Source organism: Lissotriton helveticus, chromosome 3_1 (genome assembly GCF_964261635.1).
Source record: "Lissotriton helveticus chromosome 3_1, aLisHel1.1, whole genome shotgun sequence".
Taxonomy (NCBI): Eukaryota; Metazoa; Chordata; class Amphibia; order Caudata; family Salamandridae; genus Lissotriton; species Lissotriton helveticus.
In genome coordinates this window covers 939,895,218-939,916,354 of record NC_136061.1, presented here as the reverse complement: position 1 = coordinate 939,916,354, position 21,137 = coordinate 939,895,218, and the positions used below count along the sequence as shown (strand labels likewise).

At 46.3% G+C, this 21,137-nt stretch overlaps 1 protein-coding gene across 4 annotated transcripts in view; it reads right to left on the bottom strand.

Annotated features, from left to right (window-relative positions):
• Window positions 1-21,137, bottom strand: part of RAB3IL1 (RAB3A interacting protein like 1) — a 308,069-nt gene that overhangs the window by 75,978 nt on the left and 210,954 nt on the right. For all 4 annotated transcript variants that reach the window (XM_078681296.1, XM_078681297.1, XM_078681298.1 and 1 more), the window contains exons 3-4: window positions 12,540-12,753; window positions 8,122-8,217 (exon numbers count right to left, since the gene is read on the bottom strand). In XM_078681296.1, coding sequence (XP_078537422.1) covers window positions 8,122-8,217; window positions 12,540-12,753 — 310 coding nt within the window. The remainder of the gene's footprint in view (window positions 1-8,121; window positions 8,218-12,539; window positions 12,754-21,137) is intronic.

The following is a 21,137-nucleotide window of genomic DNA, read 5'->3' as shown; positions in this document are numbered from 1 at the left end:
GTATCTTACCCGCTAATTGAATTGCTTTTTGATAAAAGCTGCTTGCTAGTCCCGCTTTGGACCACAAAAAAAGTGATTCCCATTGTTTGCAGCCGGCCCTCTCTAAAAACCAGGACACGAGTCACATTTGTTGAAATCTGCAGTGACAGGTGGTGAAAAAAAGGGACTGTCCCTGCAAATCTGGGACGCCTGGTCACCCTAACGTAGGACAATGTGTAACAAATTTATGCAGTACTAAAACAGTAATTCGGTCAAAACACCCAAAAAATTCAAATCAAATTGCAAATCAAATTAGAAAAATAGAGTAATTTTTGATGAACAATATGACACCAAAATGACACAAATCTTAAAAGAGGAACCAGAGACATGAATTTTTAAAGTTTTAAGTCAAAAAGCACCAAAAAGCACTAAGCATCAATAATAGACTATGGTCGTGTTAAACCAGGACCTAGGCACACTTTGAGGCTGACTGCAGTGGATCCCGAGGTCAGATACACCAGGTGGGATGTCCTAGCAAGGATTTTATCTTCTAACTTAGCCTTCAAAATGATAGTCAAACTCTTTAGCAGGACAAATCAGCAGACTTTATCCGGGAAGGTTTCACTGATGTCAGAGAGGAATTGAGCTAGGTCAGGCTAAAGCCATTGGTTTTGGCAAGAAAAGATCACAGCAGAAAAAGTAAAAATGTTGTGTCCAGAGAAGTCTCCATTTTGGTCAGATAATTCTGAAGCCTTCGCCCATTCCCAATTTCTACATTAGGACTTAGGGACTAATTTACAGTTTGGCTGATGGGTTACTCCGTCAGAAACGTGACAGATATCCTGTCCACCACAATACAAGTGCCCTTGGATAAAATGCACTTGTAATACGGCCGTCGGGATATCCGTCAGGTCTGCGACAGAGAACCCATCCGGCGTACTCTAAATCAGGCACTTGGTCTCTTTTTTGGATCTCTTATTCCTCCAGCAGGGCAGTGCAGCAGCCTATATCCAAACAGGACCCATGAGGCTCAATTCCTTTTCACAGAGCTCGCAAAGCCCACATTGCACTGCAATTTGATCAGGCAGGGAATGACTCCAGAACCCTTTACCAGATCTTAAAATCCCTCACCAATCCGATGGTGTGCAACAATGAAGAAGCTCCCTCCCAAGCCCTATGAGACAAACTGGCAACTCATTTTACTCAGAAAATAGATTTGATCTACAATAAAATCACCTCAGGCGGAAGCTCTCAGCTAGATACCACGGCAGACCACCTCACGGCCCCATCTAACAAGCAGATGTTAGAAAATGTCCTCACACTTTTGCCCAGCGATGTAGAATCCCTACTAAACACAGTAAAATCAGGCTCCCCACTGGATATTATCCTAGCTAAGACCACCTCACTGCTATCCAAACAACTCGCCACCCCAATTTGCTCAATCATCAATTGCTTGATGAAAGAGTGTCTTCTCCCTCTGAATGGAAGGCGGCCCAACTAATCCCCATTCGTAAAAATCTTAATGCCCATTCGTAAAAATCTTAATGCCCCCATAGATGATCTATCCAATTATCGTCTTATTTCACGGTTACCTCTCCTGAGCAAGATATTAGAAAAACAAATTAATAAACACCTGTCTGATTTCGTCGAAGCCTCACGCTCCCTCGATCCATCCCAGACTGCCTTCCGACCCAGGCACAGCACTGAGTCAGCTCAGATTGCTGTCACGGACAATACTAGACAGTCCCTGGACAACGGACAGGCAGTGCTTCTTGTACTGCTTGATTTGTCGGCAGATTTCAACACGATCTCTCACCAGACTCTACTCAGGAGACTCAAAGTTGGACTCCAAGGGACCGCCTTACAATGGATGTCGAGTTTTCTTTCTAACAGAACTCAGACTATCAACCTAGGCCCTTTCTGCTCAAAGACTATGAGACTGACTAAGGGAGTACCTCAGGGATCCTGTCTCAGTCCCACCCTATTCAACATACATGTTGCTCTCTTAGCGGTATTACTCAGGAATTTAGGCTTCGTTCCAATATCATATGCTGATGGTACTCAGCTCCTACTTTCCTTCGACAAAAACAATCCCTACGCCCAGTCTACCTTTTCGGGGGGCATGATGGCTATAGCTAGCTGGATGAGGAACAATTTCCTCCAACTTAATGCGGGGAAAACCGAGATCATGTTGTTTGGAGATGCATCGTTGAGGTGGTCCCCAGGGTGGTGGGCCAGTGGAATTGGGCGCCACTCCGGCTCCCAAACTGGTGGTCAAAAACCTGGGAGTCCGCCTGGATCTGAAACTAACAATGAAGGAGCACGCCACAACCACTGTTGGCACATGCTTCCATGTGTTAAGTCTCTTCTGTAGGGTATTTCCCTTCCTTCCTCCGACCACTCGGAAAACCCTCCTCCAGGCACTGGTGCTAAGCCGCCTGGACTATTGCAATGCTCTGTTGATTTAACCTAATGAAGCCTCTTTGAATAGACTGCAAGTTGTTCAGAACATCGCCCCTCGCCTGGTCCTCAATGCTACCCCTCAAAATGCCTCCTTCCCTCTTATGCAACAACTGCATTGGTTTCCTATGCGGAAGTGGATCAGATTCAAGATCTGTTGCCAGGTGCACAAATCCCTGAATGGCAAAGGCCCCAGGTACCTCGCAGATAAATTTACCAAATATCTGCCATTCAGGTCCCTTCATTCAGGGACCAAATCTCTACTCCTTGTTCCACGTTACAAAATATCGCGCCTAGGTGGTAAAGCCTTCTTCCACCTAGCCCCCGTTTATTGGAACCAACTTCCCATCCATCTAGTCAATGCCCAGATCACTTACATTTTAGAAGGCTCCTCAAAACTGCACTGTTCTAATCTGTTCCTCTTCTGTGGCCGGCTGTAGCAATTCCATAGGCCGTAGATACCCCTTGGGAGGTGATTTGTGCGCTTTATAACCCAATAAACATCAAATAACACATGTCAAGCTGAAATGTATTTGTTGCTGCAGAGAAGCTCCATACAGGACTAATGTGTTTCTTCAGACCCGGGAAGTTGTGCTATCACCTACTTGACCCTTGTGGTTGGTTCTGGTCTGTAGGAGATCTGGAACTACAAACATTTTAAAAGTCTCATTTTTTGCTGGGGTCAGTCTCTTTTTCCCTCTGCTCTTCATCTAAGGCTCCAAGATTTCGGGGTGTTAGCTCTTAGGTCTTCTAGAGTTTGATCCTGCCAAGGCTTTGCAAGGTACAGGGCCAGTCCAGTTGGATTTGGGCAATTGGTCTTCCAGGAAAAACATTTGTTTTAGTTTGAGGTGTCCCTGTAGCCACACAGGAGGTAAACTCATGGACATTTAGAGTCCACCTCTTTATCTTGGGTACAAGAGGGAGCAGAGCCATTCCTTTAGGGCTACTTTCAGGTCACAGCAAGCATGGTCTAGACCTCTGATGTTCTTTCTATAGGTCAAAAAAGTGTTCTGAGGAAAGTGCCTTGGAATGCCATATTTATAGCTGGCACCAGCTCCTGGCTGCTCCCTAACCAGTTTGGTCAAAGTCCCTGAGGGAAACCCTATCCACTTTGGCAGCAGTTCCTGCTAGCCCTACTGTAAACAATCCCACAGTGCAATTTACCCCCAAAGTTCAAGATGGAGAAACCCTTTCTCCCTTATGCAAAGCCTGTGTGCCCACTCAGCAGCGTGGCCAGGAAAATGAGCAGTCCCCACCACTGTGGTCACTGAAAACTATTTCTGTTGGCAGCTACCTTTCCACTGGGTTTTGTGCAGCCTGACTGGAGGGGGGGTTATGGGGGCAGGGGGGGGGGCACACATGGTTGCTTTACCCTTGTCTTACCTTACATTCACTTGTGGGCAGGACCCTTTACAAGTTAATGATGTTCCTGGGTACACCCAAACTGATCTTCTTGCAAGGAGATGGAAACCCCTCTCCACAAACAGGCAACATTGTTCTTGCTCTAGGAGCTGTTTTTACACCTAAAGGTATGCTGAGTAGGCGCGGAAGCCTTGCCTGATCCTCCCTACTTGCCGGACTGTATTGCAGCGACGCAGCCTGCAACCACACAGAGGGACTGCTGCTGTGGCCGGAGCGGTCACCGCTGGTGAGGAGACCACGCTGGATCTCCCACTGCCTTGCCCAAGCAGCGCGATTCGGGGGCCAGGACGTGCTGGTCCCTCCTTGCACTCAGCGTTGCGGCCTGCTGGACCTCATGGTCCCGGGGGGGGGGAAGGGGTTGGTGGGCTAGCTGTGGAGAGCGGGTGCGGCCATCCTCATCGGCCTTTAGCAGATCGAAAAAGAGGAACTCTTCCACTCTCTCTCTCCTCGTTTCATTTTCTGGCAGGCCGGCCACATGGAGGGGGGTTTCAGCCATGCGTCCGGCGCTTTGGGTTGTGGCTCTTGCATTGCCATGACAACCTTTAGGGGCCACACGCAGGCTTTCTGTCAGGCTGCGCCTCCCTGGCCAAAACTGTCCTCTTGGAGGCTGGGGCATTCTAGGGGAGATCTCATCCTGCCGCACGTACGGTAGAACACGCTGCTCTTCAGTTGGGGAAAGTGGAAGGCGCTTTCACCCTCACGCTTCGGTGTCCTTCCAATGAGCCTTACAATAAAGCACTCATCACGTGTTGGGTGCAGGGACATGAGCCAGAGCTCTCAACTGAGATCTCCTCACTGCCGGTCGGGTCACTGGGAGAAAAGGGAAAATACACGCTGCTTGTCCTAGGAGATCGCTCACCACGTGCTTCTCCATTGGAAGTGGACTCGTTAGTAAAACAGGGAGGGCTGCACTACCCAGTCCCTGGAGAACAACTGGGAGCACATTGCAGGGAACCAGTAGCACGCCAGCACATCAGGGCCCTTGTAAATAAAGTGGCAGTCCTTCTCATAGCCACAGGTCACCACAAGCAAGGAGTCCAATGACGGTTCCTCATGGCAGCATTACAGTTCCTTCTGGCAAGGTGCAGTCTGTAGAGCCAGCAGCATCTGGTTACAAGTCCCACGCAATGTCTCAAAATATGGGGTCACAGCCCCTGTACTTGTAGTCCAAAAGTCCTTGTTCTGGGCGCACTTCAAACAAATTTCAGAGGTGCACACATCCCCGTTCAATCCCAAGCCCTGGCTCCCGATACACTACCAGGGGCATGGACAGCATTGTGAAAGTCAGGCACAGCCCTACTGAGGTGCAGGTGCAACTCTCCTATCATTCTAAACCGAACAGTGAATACACAACCAGGCAGAGCACAAATAGTCATAAGCACACAGAACTGCCCACTTCTAAAAGTGGCACAAAAGGGGGTGGTAATGGACGGAGTATCTGAACCAATCAAACACTCACACCCAGTCAAAAGATCTGGGTTTAATCCATCACCGTTCTTTAGCCCACTCTGCCACCCCAGTTCAGACATGGCTATATGCAAATCAGTCTGACCCTGTGCCTCATGGGAACAGTACAGCCCGAACTACCAAGCCATGCCTTCTCTGGACCGGCAACAAGCTTCCGAGGACCGGTTTCTGGCATTACAGCCGTCTTCAGCCCGGCTTGCTTGAATCCAGTGGCAAAGTGAGCAAGGGACTCACGTCTGAGCATACCCTGCCACACTTATGGCGGCCAAAAGCGGTACAAAAGGGGGTGGTAATGGACGGAGTATCTGAACCAATCAAACACTCACACCCAGTCAAAAGATCTGGGTTTAATCCATCACCGTTCTTTAGCCCACTCTGCCACCCCAGTTCAGACATGGCTATATGCAAATCAGTCTGACCCTGTGCCTCATGGGAACAGTCCAGCCCAAACTACCAAGCCATGCCTTCCCTGGACCGGAAACAAGCTTCCGAGGACCGGTTTCTGGCATTACAGCCGTCTTCAGCCCGGCTTGCTTGAATCCAGTGGCAAAGTGAGCAAGGGACTCACGTCTGAGCATACCCTGCCACACTTATGGCAGCCAAAAGCGGTACAAAAGGGGGTGGTAATGGACGGAGTATCTGAACCAATCAAACACTCACACCCAGTCAAAAGATCTGGGTATAATCCATCACCGTTCTTTAGCCCACTCTGCCACCCCAGTTCAGACATGGCTATATGCAAATCAGTCTGACCCTGTGCCTCATGGGAACAGTCCGGCCCGAACTACCAGGCCATGCCTTCCCTGGACCGGAAACAAGCTTCCGAGGACCGGTTTCTGGCATTACAGCCGTCTTCAGCCCGGCTTGCTTGAATCCAGTGGCAAAGTGAGCAAGGGACTCACGTCTGAGCATACCCTGCCACACTTATGCCAGCCAAAAGCGGTACAAAAGGGGGTGGTAATGGACGGAGTATCTGAACCAATCAAACACTCACACCCAGTCAAAAGATCTGGGTATAATCCATCACCGTTCTTTAGCCCACTCTGCCACCCCAGTTCAGACATGGCTATATGCAAATCAGTCTGACCCTGTGCCTCATGGGAACAGTCCGGCCCGAACTACCAGGCCATGCCTTCCCTGGACCGGAAACAAGCTTCCGAGGACCGGTTTCTGGCATTACAGCCGTCTTCAGCCCGGCTTGCTTGAATCCAGTGGCAAAGTGAGCAAGGGACTCACGTCTGAGCATACCCTGCCACACTTATGGCAGCCAAAAGCGGTACAAAAGGGGGTGGTAATGGACGGAGTATCTGAACCAATCAAACACTCACACCCAGTCAAAAGATCTGGGTATAATCCATCACGGTTCTTTAGCCCACTCTGCCACCCCAGTTCAGACATGGCTATATGCAAATCAGTCTGACCCTGTGCCTCATGGGAACAGTCCAGCCCGAACTACCAAGCCATGCCTTCCCTGGACCGGAAACATGCTTCCGAGGACCGGTTTCTGGCATTACAGCCGTCTTCAGCCCGGCTTGCTTGAATCCAGTGGCAAAGTGAGCAAGGGACTCAAGTCTGAGCATACCCTGCCACACTTATGGCGGCCAAAAGCGGTATTACCCCCTCTTTTGTACCACTTCTAAAAGTGGCATTTCTAAAATAGTAATAAAACAGTAATAACAAATCCACTTTCACAAATAAGTAGAGTGTATTACTACTATCCAAACATACCAAATATGGCCACGCTGCCCCTTTCATATTAGAAATTACCACTGAAGCACATTTTAGGGGATTCCCAATGCAAACCTATGAGGGGTCAGCCTCATAGCAGTGAGAAACCAAATAGGTTGTTTGTCACTACCAGGACATGCCACGCAGCTAAGGCACATGTCATTCCTTTTACCTACACAGAACCCTGCCCATAGGGCTACCTATGGCCTTTCTTAGGGGTGAGCTGTATGTAGTAAAAGGGGAGTTTCAGACATGGCCAACACTTTATATGCCACTTCACTGCGGCAGTAAACTGCGCAGGCAGGCCCGGCAGAATCCTGAGACTGGTTTGAAAGGCTACTTCTGTGAGTGGCACAAGCAGCGCTGCACGCCCACTATTAGCATTTAATTTACAGTCCCTGGGTATATGAGATATCACTGTACAAGGGACTTACAGGTAAATTAAATATGCCAGTAGGCCAATCTTACCACGTTTAGAAGAGAGGACACATGCACTTTAGCACTGATCAGCAGTGGTAAACTGCCCAGAGTCATAAAACCAACAAAAACAGGTCAGAAAATATACAGGAGGAAGGCAAAATGTTTGGGGGTAACAGTTACAACAGGGGTCTATAGTCAAATTGTAAGGAAGAAGGTGATGTAATGTTGGCATGCTGGTTTAAAAGAGGATTCTGTAGGGAAGAAATATAGTGTAGTTGAAACGATGTGGGATTATACATAAGTGTAAAGGTTGGGTATAGTATAGCGACAAAGGGTGGAGTATGTTTCTAATAAAGGGGTTAGGAGACAGTTGCTATGTGTGAGCTGTATAGAAGAGTATTTTAGGGGTAGAAGTGTGTTATCCATAGCACAGTAGCAATATTGTTGGGCTGGGTGGGGCCATTTTGCATTGCTGATGATAAAAGCGTCAAATGTGTGGCAGTGATAAAGCAGTGTGGTACAGTAGATAGTGAAACAGCAGCTGTAAGGATGGGATATTAGTTTAAAGGGGTACTGTAGGAAAGCAAGTGGGTTAATTTTGTAGAATGTGTTTCATGGGGAAATTGTTCGAGTGGATCCACATACCTCGAATAGACTGGCTGTTAGTTCTTCCAGTTCCTGCTCCAGCTGCTCCCTCACTCTGCTCAACCTCTCACACTCTCTATCCTTCAGCTTCAATTCCTGGGAACAGGACAGCAGAGACAATCTGTAAAGTGAGTAGTCCAGTAAAGAATGGGCTACGCAGTCAGTGGTTAACTCAACAAACCGGGAGACGTGGAGGAATATGGACCCCACACATATGCAGATATACAAATATAACATGTGAAGACCCTGAGGAGAGGGACTACATAGGTCTTAGACAAAGACAAAAAGATATGAGCATGCCAAACACTACAAGATTTAGCGAGACGAGGAACAAAGGCAGACATGATGAAACATCGAAAGCACAAGATAATAAACAGCCAAGCTACCAGAATTTAGAATTGTGGCTAGCCTATGCAGTTGCCTTTTCAGTCCTGGATTTTCCTGTGGTAAGCCTTGACTATTTCTCCTACTTCCCATCAATGTTCTCATGCTTTGATGCAATCCTTCAGAGAACACAAATCAGTCGTAGGTCCACAGTGAATAAGTTGATGAAAAGCCAAAGTCACTCACCATAGTCATTTTCGTTTTCTCTGTATGTCAGTCCTCCCAGTCACAACAATTGCTAGGCTCTACTTGCATTGTGCTGTAGAGCACTGTGGATGCTTAAACATGTAAGCTGCTGCAGTCACTTAAGTGGGTGACTCAGCCCGCTTCCAGACTCTGGAACCTCATCACCAAGTTACTGTCACCTCAGACTACTAGTGCGGGTGAATACTTTATGACCAGTATAGAACTCAGGTGAGGGAAGGACGTTTGCATGACTGAAGGGGGGGGGGGGAGAGAAGAATGACGGAGTTACTATTGAGAGTGGCCTTTACTTGTGCATCCAAGGCTATTTAGCCATAGATTAGAAGGTTCCTAAGCATAAATTGCAAAAGGAGAGGCTGAAGCATGACATTCTTTGAGAGCGGTGACTAAAAATATCCTTTTCAAATAGCATTGGCAAATTGGACATAGACTTTGGAATCAGAGCCAGTGCAAAATGTTTTCACAAAGTGTGCAGAGCAGGCCTTGTGACTGCTTTCAGTATTACGTCATTGAGGTCATCCCTGCCTGTTAACAAAGGATACCTTGTCCTGAACCACATGATCAAGTAGTCCCTTCTCAATCATCTTCCTTCACCATGCTGGAGAAGGTTTGAAGAAAGTATTTATTTCCCTCAGTTAGGTAGCTATCACCTCCAGTTAGGTAGCTATCACCTCCAAGGGAATTAGGTATTGTTCTTAGTTAGTCGCATCTCTATTTGAACCAAAGCACAAGGCTAAGCTGAGTTCCTTATTTGGAATATTGCTTTCTTAATAGCCATTGCATTTACAAGAAGGGTAAGCGAACTTCAAGTTCTTGGTACAGAGGAAACCTATTCTGTTTTTCACAGGAAAATGGTCTTGTAGCATACTCATCCATCCTTTCTTCCTAAAGTCATTTCGGAATTTTCATATCAAACAATGTATTTATTGACCTTTTTCTCAAATCCCACAACTCTGGAAAATCACTTTTAGTTTTAGAAGAGCTTTACAACATTATTTAGACAGAACCAAAGAATATTTACAAAGCTAAATAGATTTTTGTAAATTATGGGACTGTCAAGAGAGATCTCGCTTCTTCTAAGCACATAATAGGCATTTGCCTGGTAAACCTAAGGCCCATTCTACAAGGGAGAAGACAGCTAAGATGAGGATGATCCTCATTCCTGAAATTTGTAAAGCGGCTATTTGGATGTCAGTCCATACTTGAGCAAAATATTATTGTTTTGACTCGGACTGGAAGGCAGATGTTCTTGTGAGTCAGCTTCTCTGCAGATCTTGTTTGTTTAGGTGTTCACTCTATTGCACGGAGCACTTGGGGGGGTGAGTTACCTTGTTAATTTATTCCGCCTTTTATGAACATCAGCGAAAACCCCATGGTGAAGAAGGTCAAGTTACTTACTTGTTCTTCATCAATATTTAATTCATTAAAGCCTCACCTCCCTCCCTGTGGTTTGGGGTCACAGTTTTGAACTCAAGCTTCTTGTTCCAATCTGCTCTAGCCTTAAAAACAAACTATCTAACGGACTCTAACCTGGACACGATGAGCTAGTGTTGCCTTATACACATATTGTCCCAGATCAAACTCAAGGTTTTATTCCAGAGAGGGGAAAGATAATTTATTGTAAGGAACATGATACTGTCTCCCTACTGTCTCCCTACTTAACACATTACACATGTGTGTATCCTGTAACCCTTCTTACTTTCTTGTATATTCAGACCAAAGGAAAAACTCAAAAGGAACCTTTACTGATTTTTTTACTTACCTACACCCACTCTATTAGCGTAGGGACTTTATTTGTATTATTTAAGACCCTGGTAGCAAACGAGTGCTCCATGGAACATGGTAGAGCACATCCTGGGTTATAGGAACTAGGGGCTAGATGTAGCTCGCCAAATACCGGTCGGTAACGGCCGATTTCGGCCGTTACCGACCGGTATTTTGGAATTGTAATGTAGGGGGCCATTGATTTACAGAATCTGTAATTTACCGATTCGGTAAATATACAGAGTCGGTAAAATACCGAATCGGTAAATTTACCGATTCTGTAAATCAATATGTAGGTGGCACTGTAATCAGTGCCACAGGCCCTTACCGAATCGTTTTTTACCATGGAATACTATTCCATGGTAAATAACGAATTCCTGTGTACATGCACATCTGTGCATGTACACCTGTGCCATGTGGCACACAGACATGCCCACATGCCCTAAGGGCATGTCTGTGTGTCACATGGCACACAAGCCAGTAACAGGGGTGCAACAGGGTGTCAAAGTGACACCCTGTCCCCCTTGTAAATTCGGTATTTTTACCGATTTGGTAATTACCGAATCGGTATCTGCCATTGAATCCTATGGGCTTCAAGGCCCATAGGAATCAATGGCAGATACCGATTCTGTAATTACAGAATCGGTAAATACCGAATCATACCGATTCGGTATTTGTTACCGAATTTCTACCTACATTTGATTTACCGATTCATGAATACCGAATCGGTAAAATTCGGTATTTATGAATTGGTAATTCACATTTACCTACATTTAGGCCTCGGATCAGACCAGATAATGAAGCAGGACACTAAAATAGTAGATAAAGGTCTAAAAAAGAACCAAGAAATGGTCCTCTTGGGTTCTTCCATCTTTCCCTTCTGAAGATACTAATCAGTTAGTGGGGTTACAGGTTATATAAAGATGTGATGGGATACTGCAGCCTTCTGCAGTTCCTAAAGTGGCAGACTCACAGTTTCACAGCCGTGCTTAATTATTAGCACATCATTTCCTGTTATTTCATTTTTTCTCTGTGTTGTTATGCAGTAGTGTTTCAGTCAAATTTGCTTTTCATGTTTCAGTTTGGTTGATTGGATGTTTTATAAATAAAACAGTAAATGCTGCCTTATTGGGCAAGTTGTTTATGGAAAACATTATTTGTATTATGTGTTAAGGGATCGCACAGGGAGGCAGAGATATTGTACCTCTTATGAATTTTGGTGAAGAACCAAGATCTGATTTGGTTATCAGTATCACTCTTTAATGAGTGCACTGTTTGGTGACTACTTTAAGGACTTACAGAATTGGTGGGAAATGGTACAGGAACTACCATACAACCAAGGGAGGTTCATCTAGCAAGGACTGGTCTCTTCCAATCCATAATATATACATATCTATATCCAAAATCCCTTCAGGCAGCGGTGTTGGGTTTCTTTTATTTTTGTTTTAAACTGACACTGTGATGAGTGGCAAGGATTTACTCCATTGGCTGAAAACCTCTGCCAAGTCATGCATCCAAGATGGTCCCTATGAAGAAGTGTCAGTGTCATGCTGACCATATATATATTGCATTCTTTATTTTCCTTTTGTCTGAAATCGTTCTTACAAAAGATATTTCCCAGTTCCTGTCTGACCAAGAATAGTAATGTCTGACACTCAATAAAATCAGTGCTTGGTGACCAGGAGGATGATGTCTCCTTGCAATATCTAGGAAGGCAGATCCATTTAATGCTATAAACCATCTTAAGGGTATATCTGCTGGACTGTTAATTTTGTGAAGTCCTTCTCCATGTTTTTGCTAAGTACTCTTCTGACCCATGAAGCAGTCCTGTGAAATGCTTCATTAAACCCACAGCCATCTTACTAGTCTGAGCAAACATCACATGAAACAGAGAATCAGCTGGATAGATGCACCGATTGCACCCCTTGACCTATGCCACCCTCTGCAGAGCTGCTACCTATGTATTTAGGAACTCCCATGCTGTGCCCATGCAGACGAAAAGCCCAGAGCGTTATGTGTGCCAGGATCATTGTTGAAAGGAAGCCTTGAGTGGCAAGAGGCCTTACCTTCTGAGCTTTCTGCAGCTCTTCCTTCAGGATCTCTGATCCCTTCTCCCGTATTTCCACTGAGGAACTGCGCAGGCGAGAGACGTCGTAGGTCTGCGCGGGTGTCGTCTCCTCCTTGGCAACCCCATTGTGCCCTACCTCTTCTGAAGGACTCCATTCCCCCAGTGGCTGCTGCTTGCTCAGCTGCAAACCCACCGCCTTTACTGCAGGTTGGCTAAATGGAAAGAAGCAGCTTTGTGAATAAGGGTCTCCACAAACAACCCAACAGTATAAAGTAACAGACTCATGGACACCTCTTATTTACTGCCACAAGTTTCTAACAATATGGAGCGGTATTTTTTTTATTAAACAGCACCCTGTGGTCTAGAAAGTATTCCTTTTCACCCTTTTTTTAGTTTTTTTTTTACTAAAGAGTCATCCGCCAACTAGAAGTTGCTTTATGGTTAGTTTATAATTTTTCATTAACATTTTGGCAGATTTCGGGTTTTGATTAAGTTACTGTCCCACAGTCTCCACGCTGAATAAAAAGTCTGCTATGTTCTGTTTATCAGGTGTTTCTCCTTCATAAGACCACAGTCGGCGCTCTTTGTGACACAATTGAGATTTCTCCGAGTCGGAGCCCGGTATCTGTTTCCTTTCAGTTTCCGTCACTGTTTCCATCTCTGTAGCAGGATGCGCGCCAAGGTCATTTTGGATGCGGAGCGCTCATGATTCCCTGTTGCTGCTCTACATAGCTGCCAGGTTTCTAGTTAGTTTAAGTGTGACAAGGCCATGTTTTAACTCTTCCCTCCGGCTCTTCTCCTCCACAACCCAATTTTAATTTACTCATCCAAAATCCTCCTTCTACTGCTATGACCTCCAATAAATAAATAAATAAATCCTTAGCTCTTCTATCCCTCCACTATCCATTTCAATCAAAATAACAGACTAACATGTTCACTTCGCAAGTTTCATATTCCACTATACTAAGTCACCACTGATCCTATGAGTTCCAAAGTAGCGTGCTACTCACCAAAAAAGCGCTTCAAAACCCCATCATGGGTAGCATGCACTATAAATACAAACCTCTTTCCCTCTTCCATCCCGCCGCCTACCCTTCTCTATCCAAATAACTGAATACCATATCCACCACTCAAATGACTTCATATTTCACTATACTAATTTTCAACACTAATCCTTTATGGGTTCAGGATTAGCGTGCTACTCGCCAGAAAAGGGCTTCAACACCCATCAGGGATAACAGGTGCTATATGAATGCAAACCTTTCTTCCCCTTCTATCCCTCCGCTATCCTTCTCACTCCAATTAACTGACTAATATCCATGAATCAAATTACTTTCATATTTCACCATACGAATTCCCCACTAATCCTTTATAGGTTTTCGGAGTAGAGCTTTAACAAGCGCTATATAAATACAAACCTTTTTTCCTCTTCTATCCTTCTGTTATCCTTCAGAATCCAAGTAACTGACTAACCTATCCACCACCAGGGCTGGACTGGGAACCAATACCGGCCACGGCAAAGTGCTCGGCCTGCCCCCCGGGGTGGAGGTCTGAGCTCTTTGCTGGGGCCGGTTTTCGGCCGATTATGTTGCAGGGCCGATTTTGCAGCGTTGCTGCATACACGGCCCTGTAACAGAAACGGCCCCCCAGGGGCCCAAAACCGGCCCCCACCCTTGCGGCGCACCAGGGGATTGCCCGCTGCCCGCAACGGCCAGTCCGGCCCTGTCCACCACTTAAATTACTTTCTTACTTCGCTATACTAATTCAACACTAATCCTTTATGGGTCCCGGAGTAGCGTGCTACTCGACGAAAAAGCGCTTTGACTCGTCGACAGGGATAGTAAGCGCTATATAAATGCAATTATAATAGAATACAATACAATGTTTTCAGCCTGTGCGACATTTCAATGGTTTTCTTGACACTATGAGTCAATGAGTGACACTTTATCACAGGTGAACCAAGGCAATTACATTTACGTAATGAGTGAAATTTCAGAAATGAACTCGTCCTGTTCAATTTAATGGCATAGTATCAGTCTTCAAATGCTGTGATGCATTTGAAGTGTTCACGCTCAAGAGGGCTGCGGAGGCGATCATGTCTATTCCGTAGATGCACATAAGTGCGACAGCCTGGCCTGGCCTGGTTCACACCACAGGACAGCATGGCGTGAAGGGTGCACAGGGAGAGGACGCCAGAGGCCGGCTTCACAAAAACATGTCCATGATCTGACCTTAATATGGTCTTATTCCGCAGTCCCAGTGTTTACCAAACAAACATAACCTTCTGTTCACTTTAACAGTGTAGCTGCACCAGGAACCAAGTCAATAATTTGGAAAGCAGCGTGTTGAGTAAATGCAACTAATCTTCTCTAGTTACCCCATCCCGCTGGTACACATACTGAATTTATACCAATTTATACCAAATACTTTGTGTATACAATTATGCTAAAATTATGTTATACTTTGTTGCGCATTACAGGATGGACTGTTTTTTTTCTGGGAGTTTTATATATCAGGAACTAGACCCCAAGGTTTCAGAGCGCTTTACATTGCGTTACAGACAGACACATTTTTTTTTTATTGTTAGGCACAGGATGATTAAAGTGATTTGCCCAGAATCACAGGATGGTGCTGTCCTTGCAGAGACTCGATCCTGCTTCCCCAGCTTCGAGGTCGACAGCGCTAGCCATTATGCCACATCGTCTCTTCTGGGTAAAATGCTTACTGCATCTATTTTCTTTTCAGGACAAACTCATTCAGTTTTGGATTCTTTTAAAGTAAAGATTAATGATGATGTTTAACTGCAGCAAAAAAAAACAAATAAATTAAGCAGAACACTAATAAATAGCTCTTAAGCCATTAGGACCATCCCATTGGCTGCAGGAACTTCTCTGAGTCAGCTGCTGATGCTGGCGAGCAGGTATCCTTGATTTATTCCTGGAGTCATCCAGGCCAACAGGGTATACACCTGCACCACTCTTTTTACATAATCCCAGTAAAGAGCCAGTTCCCTTGAAAACCTTTCTGGACCTAGAGTACATGATCATTGTATCCGGCAGGATAGCTGAGAGGGTTTCCAAGGGTGTAGCTTCCATCTGTACTGTTGGTGCAGTAGCTCGAGGAGCTAACCAAATCCTAAGTATTGCTGTACTTTACAGTTCAAACAGCAGCTAGGGGGTCAAGTTCCTTCCTTGCACTAGGGCCCATGACACACTGCTATGCCATTAAGAATCCCATGCATTGGTTGCAGAAACCTGTGGGCACCTTGCAGGTCACCAGTTCAAATCCAACCAGAGCCAACTCAGACTCATCTTCACAGGGTGATAAAGTGAATGTCACAGAGTAGGACCATGGTAACACCTTGCAATGCCGCTGCAATGATGTACTAAGAAGGTCCTAGGAAGTACCATATAACAAGCATTTACAATGCAATGGTCTCGGCATTATTAAAGGTAGAGCTATTGGCATTGCTCATGACTTTTTTTTTTTTCCAGGGCAATATACGGACTTATGGGGTTCTCTGCAGATAACGATCAGCCCAACAGGCAGTCTAAAATGAATTATTATTGGACAGGTCAATTGAATTGGAAAAACAAGCCAATGACACATCTTTTTCCAACATCGCGAAGTCCCTTAAACACATCATAATTGTACATGAAAACCGATTCACCCGAATGAACAAAATATATATTCATTCAAACGATTTTATGGCAGATAATCAAGTTAACAAAACCACTGTCCTTAGAATTTTTGCAAACAGCAGGCGCCCGTCATATTTCATTTGTCTAAGCTACGCTGATTGGTAGATGGACACTCACAACTGTTATACCCACACAGGGGGTGCCAAGCTGCCCATGTTGCCTTCATCTGTCCTTTAACCCTATAGACAGTGCCGGGGGGGGGCACATTTCTAATGAGAGCGTCGTCAGCGCATTGACGTCACGCTGCGTGCCATGCCATCACTCACTGTGATCGCTTGAGGCAGCCAATCAGATGGTGCCACCCCCTCCTTTGGCAAAGCCCCTCTCCTCACTGAGTGTGCCAAGCCATGCATGAGGGTCCCTGGCAGTGCCACCCGTGCTGTCAGCATCACCACAGAGGGAGCCAGTCTGGCTCAGGGGAGGGGCTGTTGCTATAGTGACGGTGGGCGGGGCGATGTCTGTCCATCTGCCTCTCATCCACGCCCCCACACGGGCATGTTACAGATACCTGTCCTGGTGCCCCATCCCCCACCTGCGCACAGAGGACGGGGAGGGTGAGAGAGGGGGTGGAAGAAGGGAAATGAAAAGACAGGGGCAAAGAGAATGGGAGGCGGAAGTCGATTGGAAATGAGGCGAGAGAGAAAGAAACATGAAGCTTGTAATTAGGCAGAGGAAAGAAAGGCTCGAAGACAGAAAAATACAGAAAGGTTTAGACACTGAAAACAAGAGAAATAACGAGGATGGGGCAGGCCTGGCAGCGACAACAAGCAGGGGAGAAGGATGGACACGGAGTGCTTAGCAGTACTTAAAAATACACTCCATACGACACACTCATGCTTTACTTATCAGAAATACAGGAAGCGGTGACGCAGCACGGAGCCTGCGTCCATGACAGCTGAAGACATCCATCGTATGGCTGTCGCCTGCTTTCCCCAAAATGACAGATCCCCCTCGCCTTCCCTCGGCAGCCGCCCCTTCCCCTCTCTCGGTCGTGGGCTGCATGACTACAATATGTGCGCGCGCACTCGAAAACGAAACCTAGCGTGGGGGTGGGACTTCCGTCTTGTGCGCAAAGCCCGCGCCCACGGAGTTCCTGGTCCGAGGAGCAGTGGTGACGCGGGGCTCCCATGCCTGAGGGAGAGCCCCGCGGAGGCGACAGAACACCGGATTGACGGTAAGTGGGCCTTGGGGGGCGCTCGTGTGTGTGTGTGTGTGCGCGTGTGTGTGCGCGTGTGTGTGTGTGTGTCTCTGTGTGCGACGGGGGGGGGGGAGTGTCTCTGTGTGCGTGCATGTGCACTCGTGTGTGTGTGCGCATGCGTGCAGGGGGAGGTGTGCCTGTGTATGTTTGCGCTTCCCAGGAGACAGCCACGGCGAGCGCGGCGCATGCCAGTTTCGAATCGCCTTGCGCGCGGCCAGGATTGTCTCCTGGGAAGCAGACACGGCCACAATAGGTTCTCGGCGGAGACGCGCTTCCGCGCGGCTAGACGAGACCTAAAAAAAGCTCCGTCTTGTTAGATAAAGGGAATCATTTTTTGGGTTAATCCAAAAAGGCCCTGGGAACACATGCCAAAAGTCACAACCACATAGACTGCACTTCCTGTGGTAAAAATTATTCTCTGTGATCCCTGTCCAAAGTCTTCCAAGGCCTGCCAGTCCCTTTAACCCATGGGTCTCCAAACATTTTTTGTGATAAGAGCTACTTATGTTCCATGAAAATCATGCTGAGCTTCTAATATTATGAGTGTTGTATTAGTGACCACATCAGACAAGATTATATTAGCGGCCACTATAAAATATTAGTAGCAATTATCACCTCAGTTCATCAAGCAGGTTTGCCAGCAGTAATGTAAACAAGCATTGCCAAAGCCAATAGGTCTTATGCAAGAGCTATTGGCGTTGCAAGTATGTTTTAGTCACGTTTTACACCAACATGACCGCTGATTAGCATTGCTAAAAGTTCTTAGGGTAAAGGAGAGTGGCGTGGGGTGGAGTATCATAAAGTAGAGTGCAGTGGAGTAGAATGGAATGTTATCGAGTGGAATAGAGAGACATAAAGTGGAGAAGAGTAGAGTTGAGTGGAATGGAGTGAAGTGGAGTGTCATGGAGTGGCGTGGAGTGTTGTGGAGGAAGTAGAGTATTGTAGAGTAGAGTGTCATAGAGTGGAGTGAAATGGAGTGAAGTGGAGTGTCATGGAGTAGCATAAGTGTGGAGTGTTGTGGACGGAGTAGAGTGTTGTAGAGTAGAAGAGCGCAGAGAAGTGTGTCAGAGTCAGGTGGCGTAGAGTAGTGAGTCATGGTAGAGCAGAAGCAGCTCGCACAGGTTATGCTGTAGGGCGCTGAGGCGGGGAGGAGGAGGGGATGGGTGGGGGTAGTGGAATGTGACATACGACGGGAAAGTGAAGAGTAAGGAAATACATTAATAAAAGCACTTACTTTGTGCGTAATGTCTATTGCTATGTTATATGTCTGGATGTAATAACATATACCTCAGAGAGAGGCACTCAAATACTAGCCAGGTAGCATGCTTTGTAAAGCACAGGATGTTAGTTTCCCACACCCTTAATTATATAGGCCATACCTCTTGGAAAGGATTCCTAGCTACACTGCTTTGCCAAGGACCCTTTCAAAGACTCACCCCTTTTTTCATCCCACTTAAAGCACTGGCCACCTATGGATGATGACAACAGTGATCTGATCAACACACAGTGTTGTACTTTCATGCCCCTCTCAGGCCGTATGAATGTTTGTTTAGACACTAGGGACACAGTGCATCAGCAATTGAAATTGGCTCTTATATGATGTTTTCTCCACCGAGCATCAGTTTTCGTCTATCTGAGTCCGTGGGTGTTTATGAGAAGTATCAGACTTAGGATCTACATTCCAGTAAATTTATCTGATGCTGCGAGGTCACTTTCACCAGATTCAGGTTGGATCGTCAAAGCCCCCAGCACAGCATCATCTACTTTCCTCGGGCCTGGACCTTTCCTCAGGCCTGGGCTGTCACCCATCTGTCTCTGCAGGGTGGCAGCGGGTCTCAGCGCAAGTGTCTGGGTTGGTTCCAAATCTACTTAAAGAATAGCAAAGCGAGGCGAGCAGGTTAACTTTACTGCCAGGTGATTAGCATCACAATAATTAGTTTCTATAGCGCTTCATGTTGTGTCATTCTGAAGCGCTGTAAATAATAACTGATCTTAGAAATCGGGGCACATGGTAAACACAATTTTGGAAGTCACAATTGCAACTGTGACATTAGAACTGGAACTTACATGCCACCAACATGTTGTACATCATTCTAAGATATCTCACTGCTATTCTTTCTGTCATAGGCTTCTCTTACAGCCTGCAGCGGCCAAGTCATAGTATAATATCAAAGACATCATGTTTGTCCTTGTAGAATCTTAGTGCATTGGGGTACAACTCCTACGTGCACATAACTCCAAGTAACTGTGCAATATCAGGATTCTTGATTAGATTAGGTACCAGTGCTTCCCCATCACAGAGATTTGTTGTCCCTTCTCACCCAGCAAATAGATGGGCGTTACCTTCAAAGTCACAAGCCCCTTTTTAGGTCTCACCTACGCAGCGCGCAAGTGCTGCTTTGGTGTGACCTCTTGGAAACACTCTGGGCTTTTGTGGAAACTCGTGCATGTTCTGCACTGTTTCCAATCAGTCCTCGTGTATGTACAGCATTTACCTTGCGGGAGCGAGCAGCGGCGCCATCGGTTTGCAATTATCGCGCCTGCCGCTGCTCGCTCCCGCAAGGTAAACGCTGTACATGCCGCTGGAGGGCCGTGCTGGTCTTTAAGCGCTTGTTTTAGTCGCTCTCACTGCAGCGCTACAGTTGTCGGCCATCTTTAGACACGACTTCCTTTCGTCTCTCCTTGTTGTCTCTTCCCTTATCCTCCCTTTCTCACCTCCCCTGCCCCCTCCACTACTTTTCCCTCTCCTTTCTCTCCTCTCCTAATGTATCGCCTATTTTTTCATGCAATGTGTAATTGTTGATCTTTTTCTGTTACATTGTTCATTCTCATGTAAAGTGCTCTGATACCTTTGGGTCTAGCCAGCGCTATATAAAACTCTTTAAATAAATAAATAAATAAATCACCGCATCGCACGCACCAGCGTCCAGGGTGTGTCGGCGTTTCTCCCGCGGTGAAATGTCCATAAATCCATAAGGATGTGGTGGCATGTAGTCCACCGGTGCTCGTAGCGATGCCAAGCTACTGCTGCCCATCTGCAACTAAAGCGTAGTCATAGCTGTCCACAGCTGCAACCACACGCTCACCAAGGATGGTGCACATGGAAAACACCGCCAGTCAGCACGCCGTCCTTGCGGAGGAAAATATGCTTCTTGCTAAAGAGCACCCTAAAAATAGACTCAGCGCATACCTAAGCTCTTGGGAAACCGCTGCCTCCTCAAACATTTTGAACTATTCATCTTCTGTGCTTAATTTCAATCGCTTACTATTATTTTCCAAACACAAGAGGCGCACATACCAACCTACAATGCCCCACCCTGTTCTTTATTGCAACAGGCAGCAACTATAAGCACGCGCAGCGGGGCCTTTTAGGCAATGAATGAATGTCAAGGAAAGTGAACTGAGCAAGTGCAGATAGCCCGTTGGCAGCCTAGAGCTGCGCTGTGGAATAACGTGCATGTTTACGACTGACATATCTCAGACATGCGGGCAGGGCAAGCTTGAGCATGCACAGACGGCAGATCATCCATCGTGCAGTCCCGAAGACGAGACAGCATTAGTTTCAAGGTTATAAATAGGAAGGTGGAAAAAGATTGGCTTCTAGCCACAGAAAGGAAGTCACTTACGCACTCGACATTTTATAATCACAGACACCAATCAATACGTAATGCCATGTGTCAGGTGTTCACCTCAGGCA